This window comes from Clupea harengus, chromosome 10 (assembly GCF_900700415.2).
Source record: "Clupea harengus chromosome 10, Ch_v2.0.2, whole genome shotgun sequence".
Taxonomy (NCBI): domain Eukaryota; kingdom Metazoa; phylum Chordata; class Actinopteri; order Clupeiformes; family Clupeidae; genus Clupea; species Clupea harengus.
This window is the reverse complement of record NC_045161.1, coordinates 2,593,971-2,606,351: the sequence shown is the minus strand read 5'-3', so window position 1 is coordinate 2,606,351 and position 12,381 is coordinate 2,593,971. Positions and strand designations below refer to the sequence as shown.

The following is a 12,381-nucleotide window of genomic DNA, read 5'->3' as shown; positions in this document are numbered from 1 at the left end:
CACAAAGGGGAACCATTTAACTGTGACACATCCTGTTGCCAAAAGTCGTCCTTTTGATGAGTGACTTGACAGACGAGCCCAATGGGGGGAGGATGGGGGGGTTATTACGATGCAGTCATCATTGACTCAGATGTGGGTGGAATGGGTGAAGGGTATCTGTAATGCAGAGCTTTCTCTGAGAGAGAAAGAGAGAGCGAGAGAGAGAGAGAGAGAGAGGGAGAGAGAGAGAGAGAGCGAGAGAGAGAGAGAGAGCGGGAGGACACAGTTCACAGGCCCACATGATTTCCAAATCCTTCCACTATTAACTAAATTGCAGGCAATTCAGGTGAAATGGGTGAATGGAACGAGAGCGATGATGTCAGCTTGTCTGTAATGCAGAAAGTGGAAATTCCTTGTTTCTGTTTTTCATATTTGATCCCTTCATGTCTCTACAGGGCTGAAATATCCATTTGCCTTTAATGCAGGTATGGATATTCACAACACTAAGTGTATGATCAGACTAAAGTAGGCATAAGCTCCAGCTTCAAGATCACCTCTTAAAACCTTCTCTGGTCGACCTACAGCAAGTGAATGCATTTTACTTTTCCCAGTTGGGATTAAGGATTTGGTATCTCAACCGAATCTGCGAAACATTCCAGCTCTTTAATAAAAACAAGAGGGCAAAAACTATATGTCTAATCCTGGCTGGCCTCTAAGCTTGTAATTTCATTTTTGGAAAATCTCAACACTCCATTTGTCTGGATTGCTTTCTTGGCTTGGCTTGCGTGGAGGCGGTCGGGGCATCCAACGCGTCTCTGGCAGACCCTCTCTCGTTTATTTCCTCCATAAGGCTTGATCTTACTAATACTACCCCACCCAACCTCACTGCCCTACTCATTTCCTCTATAAGGCTTGATCTTACTAATACTACCCCACCCAACCTCACTGCCTTACTCATTTCCTCCATAAGGCTTGATCTTACTAATACTACCCCACCCGACCTCACCGCCCTTCTCATTTCAAACTCCTCCGCTTAGTGCTCACCACAGAGGTCTCGAAGACAGCCGGTCTGGAGGATTGTGGTTGAGGCCTACGGGTTAACTCCTTGTAGATGCACTCCGTCAGTATTTGTGGCCCAGACCTGGGAACAGAGGGATCCGCCTGGTTATGCAGGTCCCCCCCCCGGCCATCTCCGCTCCTGCCTGCATAACCACATCCGTGCCCCTGCTCTCCTGGGCCAGCTCCCTGCATTCCTGCAGCGATTGATATCGCTCCAGCACCGTCTGAGATTGAGCTGATGCTACTTCCACATACTCTAAATCAATGATGAAAGGCCATATATCCCTCCTCCTACTGTGTAATGGATGCCTGCTATACTTCTAACATGCAACTGTACATGTGCCACCACCAGGTTGAATAAGTGTTCTTCATGTTCTTCATTTTGATGTACTTAAAATCTATCATTTTGATCTGTTACAAGTGACTGACATGATACTGATATGAAACAGAATTTACGACCAGTATCCTTCCAAAACAAACTACATCTATTAAATGCTTTAAATAGTGTTTTGTTGGAAAGAATGTACAGAATTTCCCCACGAGTTGTTGGTTAGCTCTCCCTGATGCATTGAGTATCTGCTCGAGCGCAGTGTGTGTGTGTGTGTGTGTGTGTGTGTGTGTGTGCTCAGCCACATGTGTAGCAGTATACGCAGATTTATGGAACTCCAGCACTTCATCACAGATAAGAGCTACAGCTCTATATTTAGCTCTCTTTAGACAGAGAACAAATGGATACGAGGCTGACCACACACAACAAGCTCAGTAATACCAACGTCAACTTTTGAGCGGGGGGGGGGACACACCAATCTTGGACCTGTGAGAAATCCAGAGAATGCTATTAATTGGAAAACGTTTACTGTCTCTTGAAAAGAATAAAATGTACCGTTCATTTTCTTTTGGAACATTTCCCTTTATTTGTATGTTTTGTGTTAGTTTACTTTTGTTTTGGCAGTTTGTGTTACAGTACTGATGTGAGCCGTTGACAGATGTGTATGTATTTGGGGGGGTTGATGGGGGGCTGTGAATGGACGGGTCTGGTGGTTTGGTGGGGGGGGGATAAGGCCTTTATGTGATCACAGTGGGGGCAGTACGTCCAGTGTTCTCCTGAAGCTGAGAGATCTTCAATGCGATGTCCACCAGTGGAGCCAGCATCACCTGAAGGAGGACAAAGGCGCGTTAATGATACATCCGCAGACCAGAACACACACACACACACACACACACACACACACACACACACACACACACACACACACACACACACACACACACACACACACACACACACACACACACACACACACACACACACACACACACACACACACACACACACACCATCCATGGAGAACATCTTGGTATCCACAGGTCAAAATAAGATGGCTATGATAACTATAAGTTGAAATATTTGTCTCGGTCTCTAATATGTGGGGCCAACACAAGCAGCTGCTATGGCAAGACTTGGCTGCCACATCTAGCCTTGGGTTTAAATGATGGGACAGGAATGTATGCCGTCTCAATGTTTCTCATTTCATTTGATTTCCCCTGTTCATGTTGACCCTGATACGGCCTTCCTGCAAGGGAGAGAGAGAGAGTGTGTCTGTGTGTGTGTGCGTATGTGCGTATGTGTGTGTGTGTGTGTGTGTGTGTGTATATATAAGTGAAAAAGGTGGGGGTGGCCTGGATTCCTGAGCCGCTGGTCTCTGCAGAGTTTTGCGAGTGATTAGGTGAGACAGTGTGGTGGACCTTTCGCTCCATCTGAGCAGAAACATTTCCTCACACACACCGAGACGCCAGAGAAGCAGTGCAGCAGAGCGCCCACTGTGTTGTCTAACACACGCCTGTCACACTCAATCACCGCACAGCCCCACTGGCCAATCCCTAACCTGCGCCTCCTGGTTGATCTTCTGCGGGTCCTTCTCATAGCTGTCTATGTAGAGCCTGATAGTCGCCCCGGCGCTGCCCGTCCCGCTGAGACGGAAAATGATCCGCGAGCCATCAGAGAAGATGATCCTCAGGCCCTGAAAAACAGGAGAAAAAGAGAGGGGGGTGATGGGTAATCAGAGGACGCAGGCTGGATGAGGGCAGGGAGAGGAAGAAAACATAAGTCTGAATGAAAGTGAGCCCTGTTCCTAAACATCCACAGACCACTCGCTCACTCACCTCTGCTCTGCTCTGCTCTGCTCTGCTCTGCTCTCCTCTCCTCTCCTCTCCTCTCCTCTCCTCTCCTCTCCTCTACTCTACTCTACTCTACTCTACTCTACTCTACTCTACTCTACTCTACTCTACTCTACTCTACTCTACTCTACTCTACTCTACTCTACTCTACTCTACTCTACTCTGCTCTGCTCTGCTCTGTGTTACTCTGCTCTGCTCTACTCTACTCTACTCTACTCTACTCTACTCTACTCTACTCTACTCTACTCTACTCTACTCTACTCTACTCTACTCTACTCTACAGTACTCTACTCTACTCTACAGTACTCTACAGTACTCTACTCTGCTCTACTCTGCTCTACTCTACCACTATGACCTCCTTTCCTTCGGAGACAAAAAAAAAAGAAAACCAAAGAAAACAACAGGGGACTTCTTTTTGAAAAAGAAAGAAAGAAAGAAAGAAAGAAAGAAAACACCACTGAATCACATGGATAGATTTTGGAAGTGAATGTAAAATGACAAATACATTTTGATAAATTATGTATATTTTATTTCCCTCTTGCGGTCCACATGGTGTGCGCAGCTGCGCTGCGGGTTCGCATTAGGACAGCTTGTCCCCGGGGTGTGTGAATCGGGGAGTTGAATCCTGCCAGGTCACTGATCTTGGAACAGTGTGGCCGTATTCGGCACAGGATCTCAGTCTCCACACAGACCCTATACGTTAGCGTATGATCAGTGTCCCAAGCATGGCCCAAACGGCCAGAGCCAGCACAGAACTGGAGAGCAGCTGGCCGTTTGAAAGGCACAAGAGGACAGAGACATGGGTCATAATAATAATAATAATAATAATAGTGTGTCATAAATATGGAACATTGCAAACTCTAAACTGTGACTGTCGGAATGCAGATGACTATGAGAGTAGAACTGAGCACAGATTGCCAAAGGGAGAGGGGGAACGTCTATATTTGTCCATTCCAGACTGGACAGAATTCTACTTGAGAAATGTCTGACACCCAAAGGGCTTCAGTGAGCACTAATATGTTTATCATGTGTATACAGTGGAAGGAATGTTGTCATGATATAACAACTATTGTGAACAACTTGAATTATAATATAGTGCCGATTGGATCCTGTTGTTCCTAGAAACCTTCTTCTGTGAATAGTACCCGGTGTGGGCCGACTCCATCCATCGCTAACCTGGTTCTTTGATACGCTCCCATCCACCGGGTCTGTGTACATGAAGTTATCGGCGATCTCCACTTCATATGTCTTGTCACCCGAGGAGAATTTCTTTCCAACAAAGGACTTGTCAGACATGGCAGCTTCTAGGTCTTTCATCATCTTACTGGCAGCGTCGGAGTTCACCTCTTCATAATCATACCTGTAGAGGCAGAAAGTAAGAACTCGTAAAAGTGGAATGTAATGTGACGCATAAACAATAGAGACTCTCTTCAAAAGACAGATGACAAGATAAGTGACACAAAGTGCATCATAAAGGTTCACAAAATATATCAGCAAAGGCAGATTCTAGATTAAGATCTAGATTTCTGTAGGAGGAAGCAAATCTAGCCTAGTCTAACACACCCAAATAACAAGTAGTATCATATTTGGCCAATAGAGGGCAGTATTTTTCAATCTGTGGATTGAAATCTGTGGGAAAAACGCCCTTCTCTTGCAGGCCTCGATTGACAACCCTTTCTACCTTTCCTCTGATTTAAAATACAAAGAAACTTCATCTCTTCCCAAATCACCTTGTGAAAAAATTGCGCCCAAATTTCTTCCAGTGGTCTTTCATGATGTCCTCCACACTCTGTTTGCGTGACGCTAAGATTGACAGCCAGGCAAGGACTGCCCACAGCCCATCCTTCTCCCTGATATGGTCAGAGCCTGTGAGGCAACAGATGAGCAGACTGAAGACAAGTAGAAGCATATCTCTTACTCTTTCACTCACTTCCAAATCACTCCCATTCTCTCAACCGCTCCTCTTTGCTCCTCTTTGTTCACCTGTCCCCTTGCTGTTCTGTTTTGCATGTACAATATTGGTGTAGTACTTGGCTATTTTTCTCACTTGACGTACCCAAAAGACTGTGGTAACATGGAACTCTTTATAGCATGTGTATTTTGGTTATGGTGCGTTTGGTTTTGGTATGGTTAGACAGTAATCAGATTAGAGCGGCACTATGTGAAGTGTGAGTGGAACAACTGAGTTGGATGTTGGGTGGTGCCTGCTCTTCTCACCTGTGCCAAAGCTCTCCTCTCCACACAGGGACAGCTTGCCAGCATCCATCAGGTTCCCAAAGAACTTCCAGCCAGTAGGAGTCTCATACAGCGCCATCTTCAGAGCTTTGGCCACACTGACATATGCATATACAAACACACACAGACACAGACACATTAGCATTTTGTCAGCATGCACAATACAGATAAACCATCTCAAATAACACTGAATTAGGACTTATATGTATCTGATAAAGACAGCTCTCCGACACAGAGCTTCAGATTGGTCCCCAGCATAAGGAACGGATGTTAGCCGGGGGCCCAATATTGCTGCTCACACAGACTTGTGTCAACATACGTGAGCAGTACAGAATCACCATCATACTTAACCAAATAACAGAACTCTCATAACTATAGAGATGGTGTGGTTCAAGGCCCAACTCAGTTTTTCATCTTCTGATGTTTTATAATACGTGGGAAGCTTACATGACATCAGTGAACAAAGAAACATTATGTTAACAAATTTGATAACTCTAAAAAGAAAAAAAGACTTGAATGAAACTCTACTAAACAGTCCTTTCAACAGTCCTTTCAGTCCAGGGTCTGTGGTTTTGTTGGATAAATGTTTTTGAAGAAACCCGAGCGTTTCAGGTCTTACCGCAGAAACAGATAGAGATTAGGGAAAGTTACACTTCTGTTGGTTCTATGGGCTTATAACAATACTGTAGATTTTGATTACATTGTGGAAGAGAAAATGTATTTATTATGAAAGTAATACCATGCATAATAATCAATTATCAATAATGACATTTTCCTGGTACTGGGAATGATTTATTTACAGCGCATAATCCAGACCGGTAACGTAATGTAGTTTTATAAAACTGTGAGTTGTTCTTTAATAGTACCAATAATCTGTCTTTATCCATCCATCCATAATTCCTTCTACCTCCTGGTCGGGGGGGCCATGCTTACTTGTCCAGAGCTCCGCTGGTGGGCATGCTGCGGGCCAGCCCCTTCACGCCAGTCTTCTGGAAGTAGGGGATGCAGGTGATGTTGGCCGCGATAGCAGCCACAGAGTCCGAGGGGTTCACAAAGAAGCCATGTTTGCCCAGCACCATGTTACGATCCTACATGTAAATGTAAATGTAACGTGGAGAAGATCAAAGGCCAAAGAGTGAGTGCAATGCAACAAACTAAATACAGCATCTACCTACACAAATTAAATTAAGTCAAAATAAATATTTGTTTGGGTATAAGATGTGGCTTCATGACCTCATTCAATAAATCAAATTTCTAAACTTTGCAATAAACTTTCAAACATTTCCTATCGATCCTAAGGGTGTCTGGGACTGTAAACAGGCAGGGACCTGTCATCAGTGCTGTGGCTTTCAAACCGCGGTGTTGGTTACACATTTCATTGATCCATTTCTATACAACATTACGAATACACTACAGTGTTCTGTTTATCTCACATGCACTCATCTGCATGCTTCATGTCGTTTTCTATTCTTCCTTTTAACCCTGGCACAGGAATGCGGACGTACACCATCACCATCAAAAGCCGCTCCAAAGTCATATTCGCCTCCCTTCATGGTCTTGACCAGGTCGGCAGCATAGGTCAGATTGGGGTCAGGGTGGTGACCTCCAAAATCTTCCGATGGAACACAATTCACAGCAGAGTTGGCAGGAGAGCCAAGCTCCTCACAGACGATCTTCTTCACGTAAGGTCCAACCACTGACGAGAGTGCAAAAGTGTCAGCTGAGTTATGCAGAAATATTTCATTGCATTTAAAAGTTACTTCTTTTTTTAAGGTATTGAAAAATGTCAGCACGTTTTGGAACCATCTGAAAAGCAATGCAAATTTTTGTTTGTTTTTTCCCCCCCACGTTAAAATTCCACAGGAAGAACTCTCAATATGTTGTGAGGGATCAAATTATTGGGCAATACTTGAAGACACAATAGCTGAAAAATGAGTCACCAGCTCTGCTCAACATGCCTAAGGGAACCAAGGGGAAAAGATTGCTGAGTATGGAGAGTATGGAGATAGTCCATTACCACAGGAATGTCAAGAGGAGAAAAGCTGCCTGCTATAGTTTGGAGTCTGGTGATGCATTCGGAGCACTACTTGATGGGTATAAATTAGGGATGCAGTGGTACAGTGGGCCCAGGGTTCGGAACGTATCATGTTTTCTGGGCCACGGTGATGGTACGGTTTTGGTATCTTTATATTTAAGAAAAAAATTAAATTTCCCTTTAAACAATCAACTATTTATTTAGCCTATTACTCTATTCAGAAAAAATGGCAGCATGACTGACTAGGCCTGGTTTCTGTCTCTAACACAGTGAGGTAACTTTCACTTACTCTGGAGGTCCAACTATCAGTGGAGAGAGGTAGACAGGGTGTCTTGAGTCAATTCTTTTTCAATTTCTCTCTGTGATGTTTCATAGAGCTTTACTGCTGGGATGTGTGCGGGAGGGGACATTATAACACGGTTTATTTTTCCATTAGGTGACATAATTCCCCGTCAGTAACCACTGTTCTCTCTGTCTAGCTAGCATTCGCCATAGTCAAGTTGGAGCTGAGATCATTTTGGGTTTGTTTCCCCTCTCTTCTCCAGCTCCTATTTGCATACAGAGCGCTGATAGGCTGCAGGGAAATTCTGTTAGGCTCCAGAGATGTTCTGTGGATCTGAATGTACAACGCTCATGCAGTCTTCTGAGTAATAAGCACGTTTTGGAAATTATAGGAAGTTGGCAGGCGGTACGCAATACCTCAGTGCACATGCGCGTATTGAACCGTAGGGGGCGTACCAACCAGTTGGACAATATAGCGTGTACCGTTTCATCCCTGGTTTAAATGGCCAGTTCTCACCTCCATGCATAGCATCCAGGTTCACTTTGATATGATTGGGTCCAGACAGCAGCTCCTTCAAGGCAGGGAAATCAAAGATGCCTCTCAGCATCTCAGCATAGGCCTCCACACAATCCACAATTTCCACTGTCATAAAAACAAATCAAACAGGATATTATGGCTGCAACCAAACTTAACGGAAACAAATATGGTAAAACATACTTCTGCACTGATATATAGATGCTGACATCCAAGTGTTATTTGGTATATCAAGCTAAGTGCTTTTGATCACATAAATACCACCTCCAGGACCAGGGATCACTCTACCTGTAAACGGCTTGAAGGTGTCCACCTCAAAGGTCTGTTTACCAATTTTGGACAGGTCCACTTTAAGGTCAGGACAGATATGGTACTCTGTGATACTTTTGCTGATATCGTAGATCTTGTTTGTGACTCCTTCCGGAGCAGGTCCTGAGACAAAATCAAGATGGTTACTTGTGGTGGTCCTGGACTACTTAGTGCATCTCTATCTCATTAAACTCTGCATTGTGTTCAATATCTGTGCATCCCACAATTGATGTCAAGTGTCATCAAAAACCATCAGCACTCAGACATTACCCTAATAGTACCATTCAATTTGACCCAGTTTTCTGACAGATTACTTACCATTCATAACAATTATTCATGAGGTATAATATCTTCCTGCAACAGGTACAGGAAACACTAAAGGTCTACAACTTGAGTATAAGACTGAGCTACGACAGTAAGAGTGTTTTACAAAGACAATTGCATCATAGTGAGTAGATGAAAAAAACCTTTCGAATGATTTCAGATATGATTTACCTCCACTGGCAATGTTGTACTTGATGCCAAAGTCTCCACTTGGGCCACCAGGATTATGGCTGGCCGTCAGAATGATCCCTCCGACAGCCTTGATCTTCCGGATCACACAGGACACAGCAGGGGTGGACATGATCCCATTCTGGCCAATGACCAGCCGGCCAATCTGCAGGTGCAAAGAGACGTGGATCATACAACTGGAATTAAAAAGTATTCCAGGTTTAGGGAAATTGGTCCTGGAAACTGGTCAGCTATCTATCACAACAAACAAAATGCTTGTGTCACATATATTGTGTGTACAATCATTTCAATATTTCGACTGGAGTTCAAAGGTAGGGTATGTCTCGGTCTAACATCTAAAATAACAATGCAAATACACTATGCCCACATTTAGTTTGAAAGCAATTTAACATGTTTTAAAAGTGTTCGATTAATGACAATTTGTACATAATCAGTACACTTCAGCCAATTAAGAATGGGAGATGCGTATGATCTTCGTTTGAAATGAGATGATGCTGAATACAGATTGCGCCAGTGGAAGCCTGTCGAAACAGGATCAGTCCCTTTCAAGAACATATTGGGCTGCTCTGCAGTTCCTCCTTGCTTAAGGCCAAACAATGTGGACAAGTATATTCAACAAGTATAAACAAATAGGATAATTATGCCACGAAGTCTAAGCAACATTCTTCTTACCTGCCTTTAGGTATTACTGTATAATTGCATGGTGAAGATGGAAAGGAATCAGAAAATGGGTCAATTAGACGAAAGGAACAAATCATTTGTGTATGCAATGGCATAGTAACTTGATGCCTTGTTTTCATTCATAATTGGTCCACCATGCTTCGTTTAATAGAACATTTTGTCTTTTTCATCCTGCCAGAGTTGTACATGCTGTCGAGTGTGTGTGTGTGTGTGTGTGTGTGTGTGTGTTGAACTGCAACCATAGAGGGCGTGTGCTGCAACGTGACAGTGAGCACGTTTGCACTACAGTGTCCTCGGTCACCGCGGCAACAGGGCCGTCAGTGTGCATTAGTTCGGTCACCATTGTTACTGTTATTTATGCAACATTATTGCCACAATGTTTCCCATTATATACGACAATGTATCACTTTGTTGGGGACTTTGCAGAGTTACCTACGTACGAGACGAAAGTCCTACAGTGATAAAGTGCAACCTGGCATAGTGATACAGTGCAACCTGGCATAGTTGAAAAGGCTGCGCCGTCTTGCCCTGCGAGCACGAAATGTCAAAGGTACCAACGAGCAAGGAACATCTCCAGCATGTCATGGAAATATCAAAGAGATCTTGTGGCAGAATCAAATCTGGGACGATACTTCTCAACGCTAGACACACGTCTAGGTTATATGGTCAATCGCAAAGTAATATGGAGTCAGACGGTGATCTCGTTACATCACACAGCAACTGCTTTTTAATGCACACTAGCTTATTCTTTTTTTTCCAGATACGCTAACTGGTCAGCTTCTATTACTCTTACCATTTACTTTTTACAGTGAGCCTCTTGGCAGCTGAGCAAAACAACATTATCGCAATAGATAAGCCTAATCTAAATGATATATTGGCGAAGTAACACATTTTGATGGTGACATCTTGTGCAAGGGCTAACCATGATTTCCAAGCCAAATAGCTTAGATGCTAACTCTTAGTTGGGCCAAGCGCAGAAACAGAAATGGGCTTTCAACGTGGCACAACAGAATACTAACCCCATTAGCTGCGGCAATCTGCACGATGAGTTGAATAGCATCTTTCATGAAAAATCTTCCATCTCCACCGACAACCAAAGTGCTCTCTTGCCTGACTGCAGGCTCGACGACGGATATGGTGCTCTGAATGAAATTTTCAGCATAGTGCTGATTTTGCTGGAAGACTGTTACTCTTTTCCTGAGTCCGCTGGTTCCGGGTTTCTGGTCGGCGTACGCCTTGGTTTTGACCACTGTAATTTTCACCATTTTCACCCAACGCTTGACCTGTGTGATCCTTGTCCACGGAAGAATCTTCACGGTGAAAACTTCCCCACGTACACACCAAACACGCGTTAGTTTGTTCCCTCCTCTGCAGACACGCCTACATCGGTCCTTAAAGGGGTGCGCAACATTTCTTTGTGAGTGTTCTAGTGTTGTTGGTAAATGTCCAACATTTCAGGTGAGAACATGCGGGAATGTTGTCTCACCATCAGAATAAGCCTTTAAATAATAGAGAAAACCATGCCGTTAGATAGTCCTTTTCTCCCACGCTATTGCTACTGCATGTGTATTGCGTGCATTGCTTACAACTTCAAGAGGCATTTTGGATGTGCTAGCATTTCACTTTTTGAATGTTGTGTCTTTAATGGCAAACTTTTCTGAAATGTCCTTGTTTCAGGTGTTGAACACTTTTTGCAGAGTATCTTGCAGGACTGGAAAGGGTTTCACAGTGCTGTTAGATGTGGTATCAGACTCGTCCCCACTGAACAGGACAGGGCACTAGGGCAGCTTTGTTTGGCGATTGTGTCACAGTTTGTTTGAACTATAAGAAGTAGTGCAGAGTTTACTACCCTGGCTCTTGACAAAGGCCTTGAGATGACGAAATATCAATAATCTTTACCTGAAATATCAATAATCAATTAACCACACACAGATAAGTGTTCTTGCATACTAAACGGGCCTGTATGGAATAAGACCGTCCACTCTCAGATGCCGTAATAGTAAGCGGTGGACTCTAATTATAAACTAGAAATACAGATCAGTCCAGAGGCAGTTGTTTAACTTTTGACTGCAAGAGAGAAAGCCTGCGAGGGTCAGACGGTGGTTTAAATACGCTCCCTCACACCATGTGACATTTAGAGGGCTGCTCTACAGTTACAGTAGAGAAGGTCAGAGGGTAAAATGACTGCACTCACGGTATATATAGAAGGTCAGGGCTGCTTTTGCCACTAAAGGCCAAGGGCAGATAAAGTTGAGGCCCGTGTGCAACCCAACGGAATGCATTAGGCTGCCAACGCCACGAACGCTCTCAGCGAGAATAAGAGGCTATGCAGATGAGAAGGATGGGAGCACATGGCTGCTCTGGCTGGGACCATCACAAGGCAAAACGCGCACAATACACCGCATCCCAATTAAGACATACTGTAGGTCACAAACGGAATTTAACATGGATTCATTTATTCAAGGTGATGCATTGATAAATTACAAAAGAAAAGGATGGACATGATATGTAGTGTTACATTACATTAGATTTCATTGAATTGGATTTGATATGTCATCTGCCACAAAGGGAGGGA

The 12,381-nt window shown here is 43.9% G+C and overlaps 1 protein-coding gene across 1 annotated transcript; it reads right to left on the bottom strand.

Moving 5' to 3' along the window:
* Positions 1–1,927: 1,927 nt before the first annotated feature.
* pgm1 (phosphoglucomutase 1) lies at positions 1,928–11,181 on the bottom strand. Its single transcript, XM_031575001.1, has 11 exons — positions 10,826–11,181; positions 9,108–9,270; positions 8,592–8,735; positions 8,286–8,411; positions 6,957–7,147; positions 6,385–6,539; positions 5,434–5,549; positions 4,947–5,082; positions 4,393–4,576; positions 2,925–3,059; positions 1,928–2,193 (listed from the first exon to the last, which is right to left on the bottom strand). Exons 1-11 carry the CDS (start codon positions 11,069–11,071, stop codon positions 2,104–2,106), a joined length of 1,686 nt encoding a protein of 561 aa, XP_031430861.1. The 5' UTR covers positions 11,072–11,181; the 3' UTR covers positions 1,928–2,103.
* Between the last annotated feature and the right edge of the window lie 1,200 nt (positions 11,182–12,381).

Coding starts and splice junctions, on each gene's coding strand:
- pgm1 (XM_031575001.1), bottom strand. CDS start 11,071: ATGGTGAAAATTACAGTGGTCAAAACCAAGGCGTACGCCGACCAGAAA. Junction 3,060..4,392: donor GGAGCGTATCAAAGAACCAG/GTTAGCGATGGA, acceptor CCTGTTTTTCAG/GGCCTGAGGATCATCTTCTC. Junction 2,194..2,924: donor AGATCAACCAGGAGGCGCAG/GTTAGGGATTGG, acceptor GTCCTCCTTCAG/GTGATGCTGGCTCCACTGGT.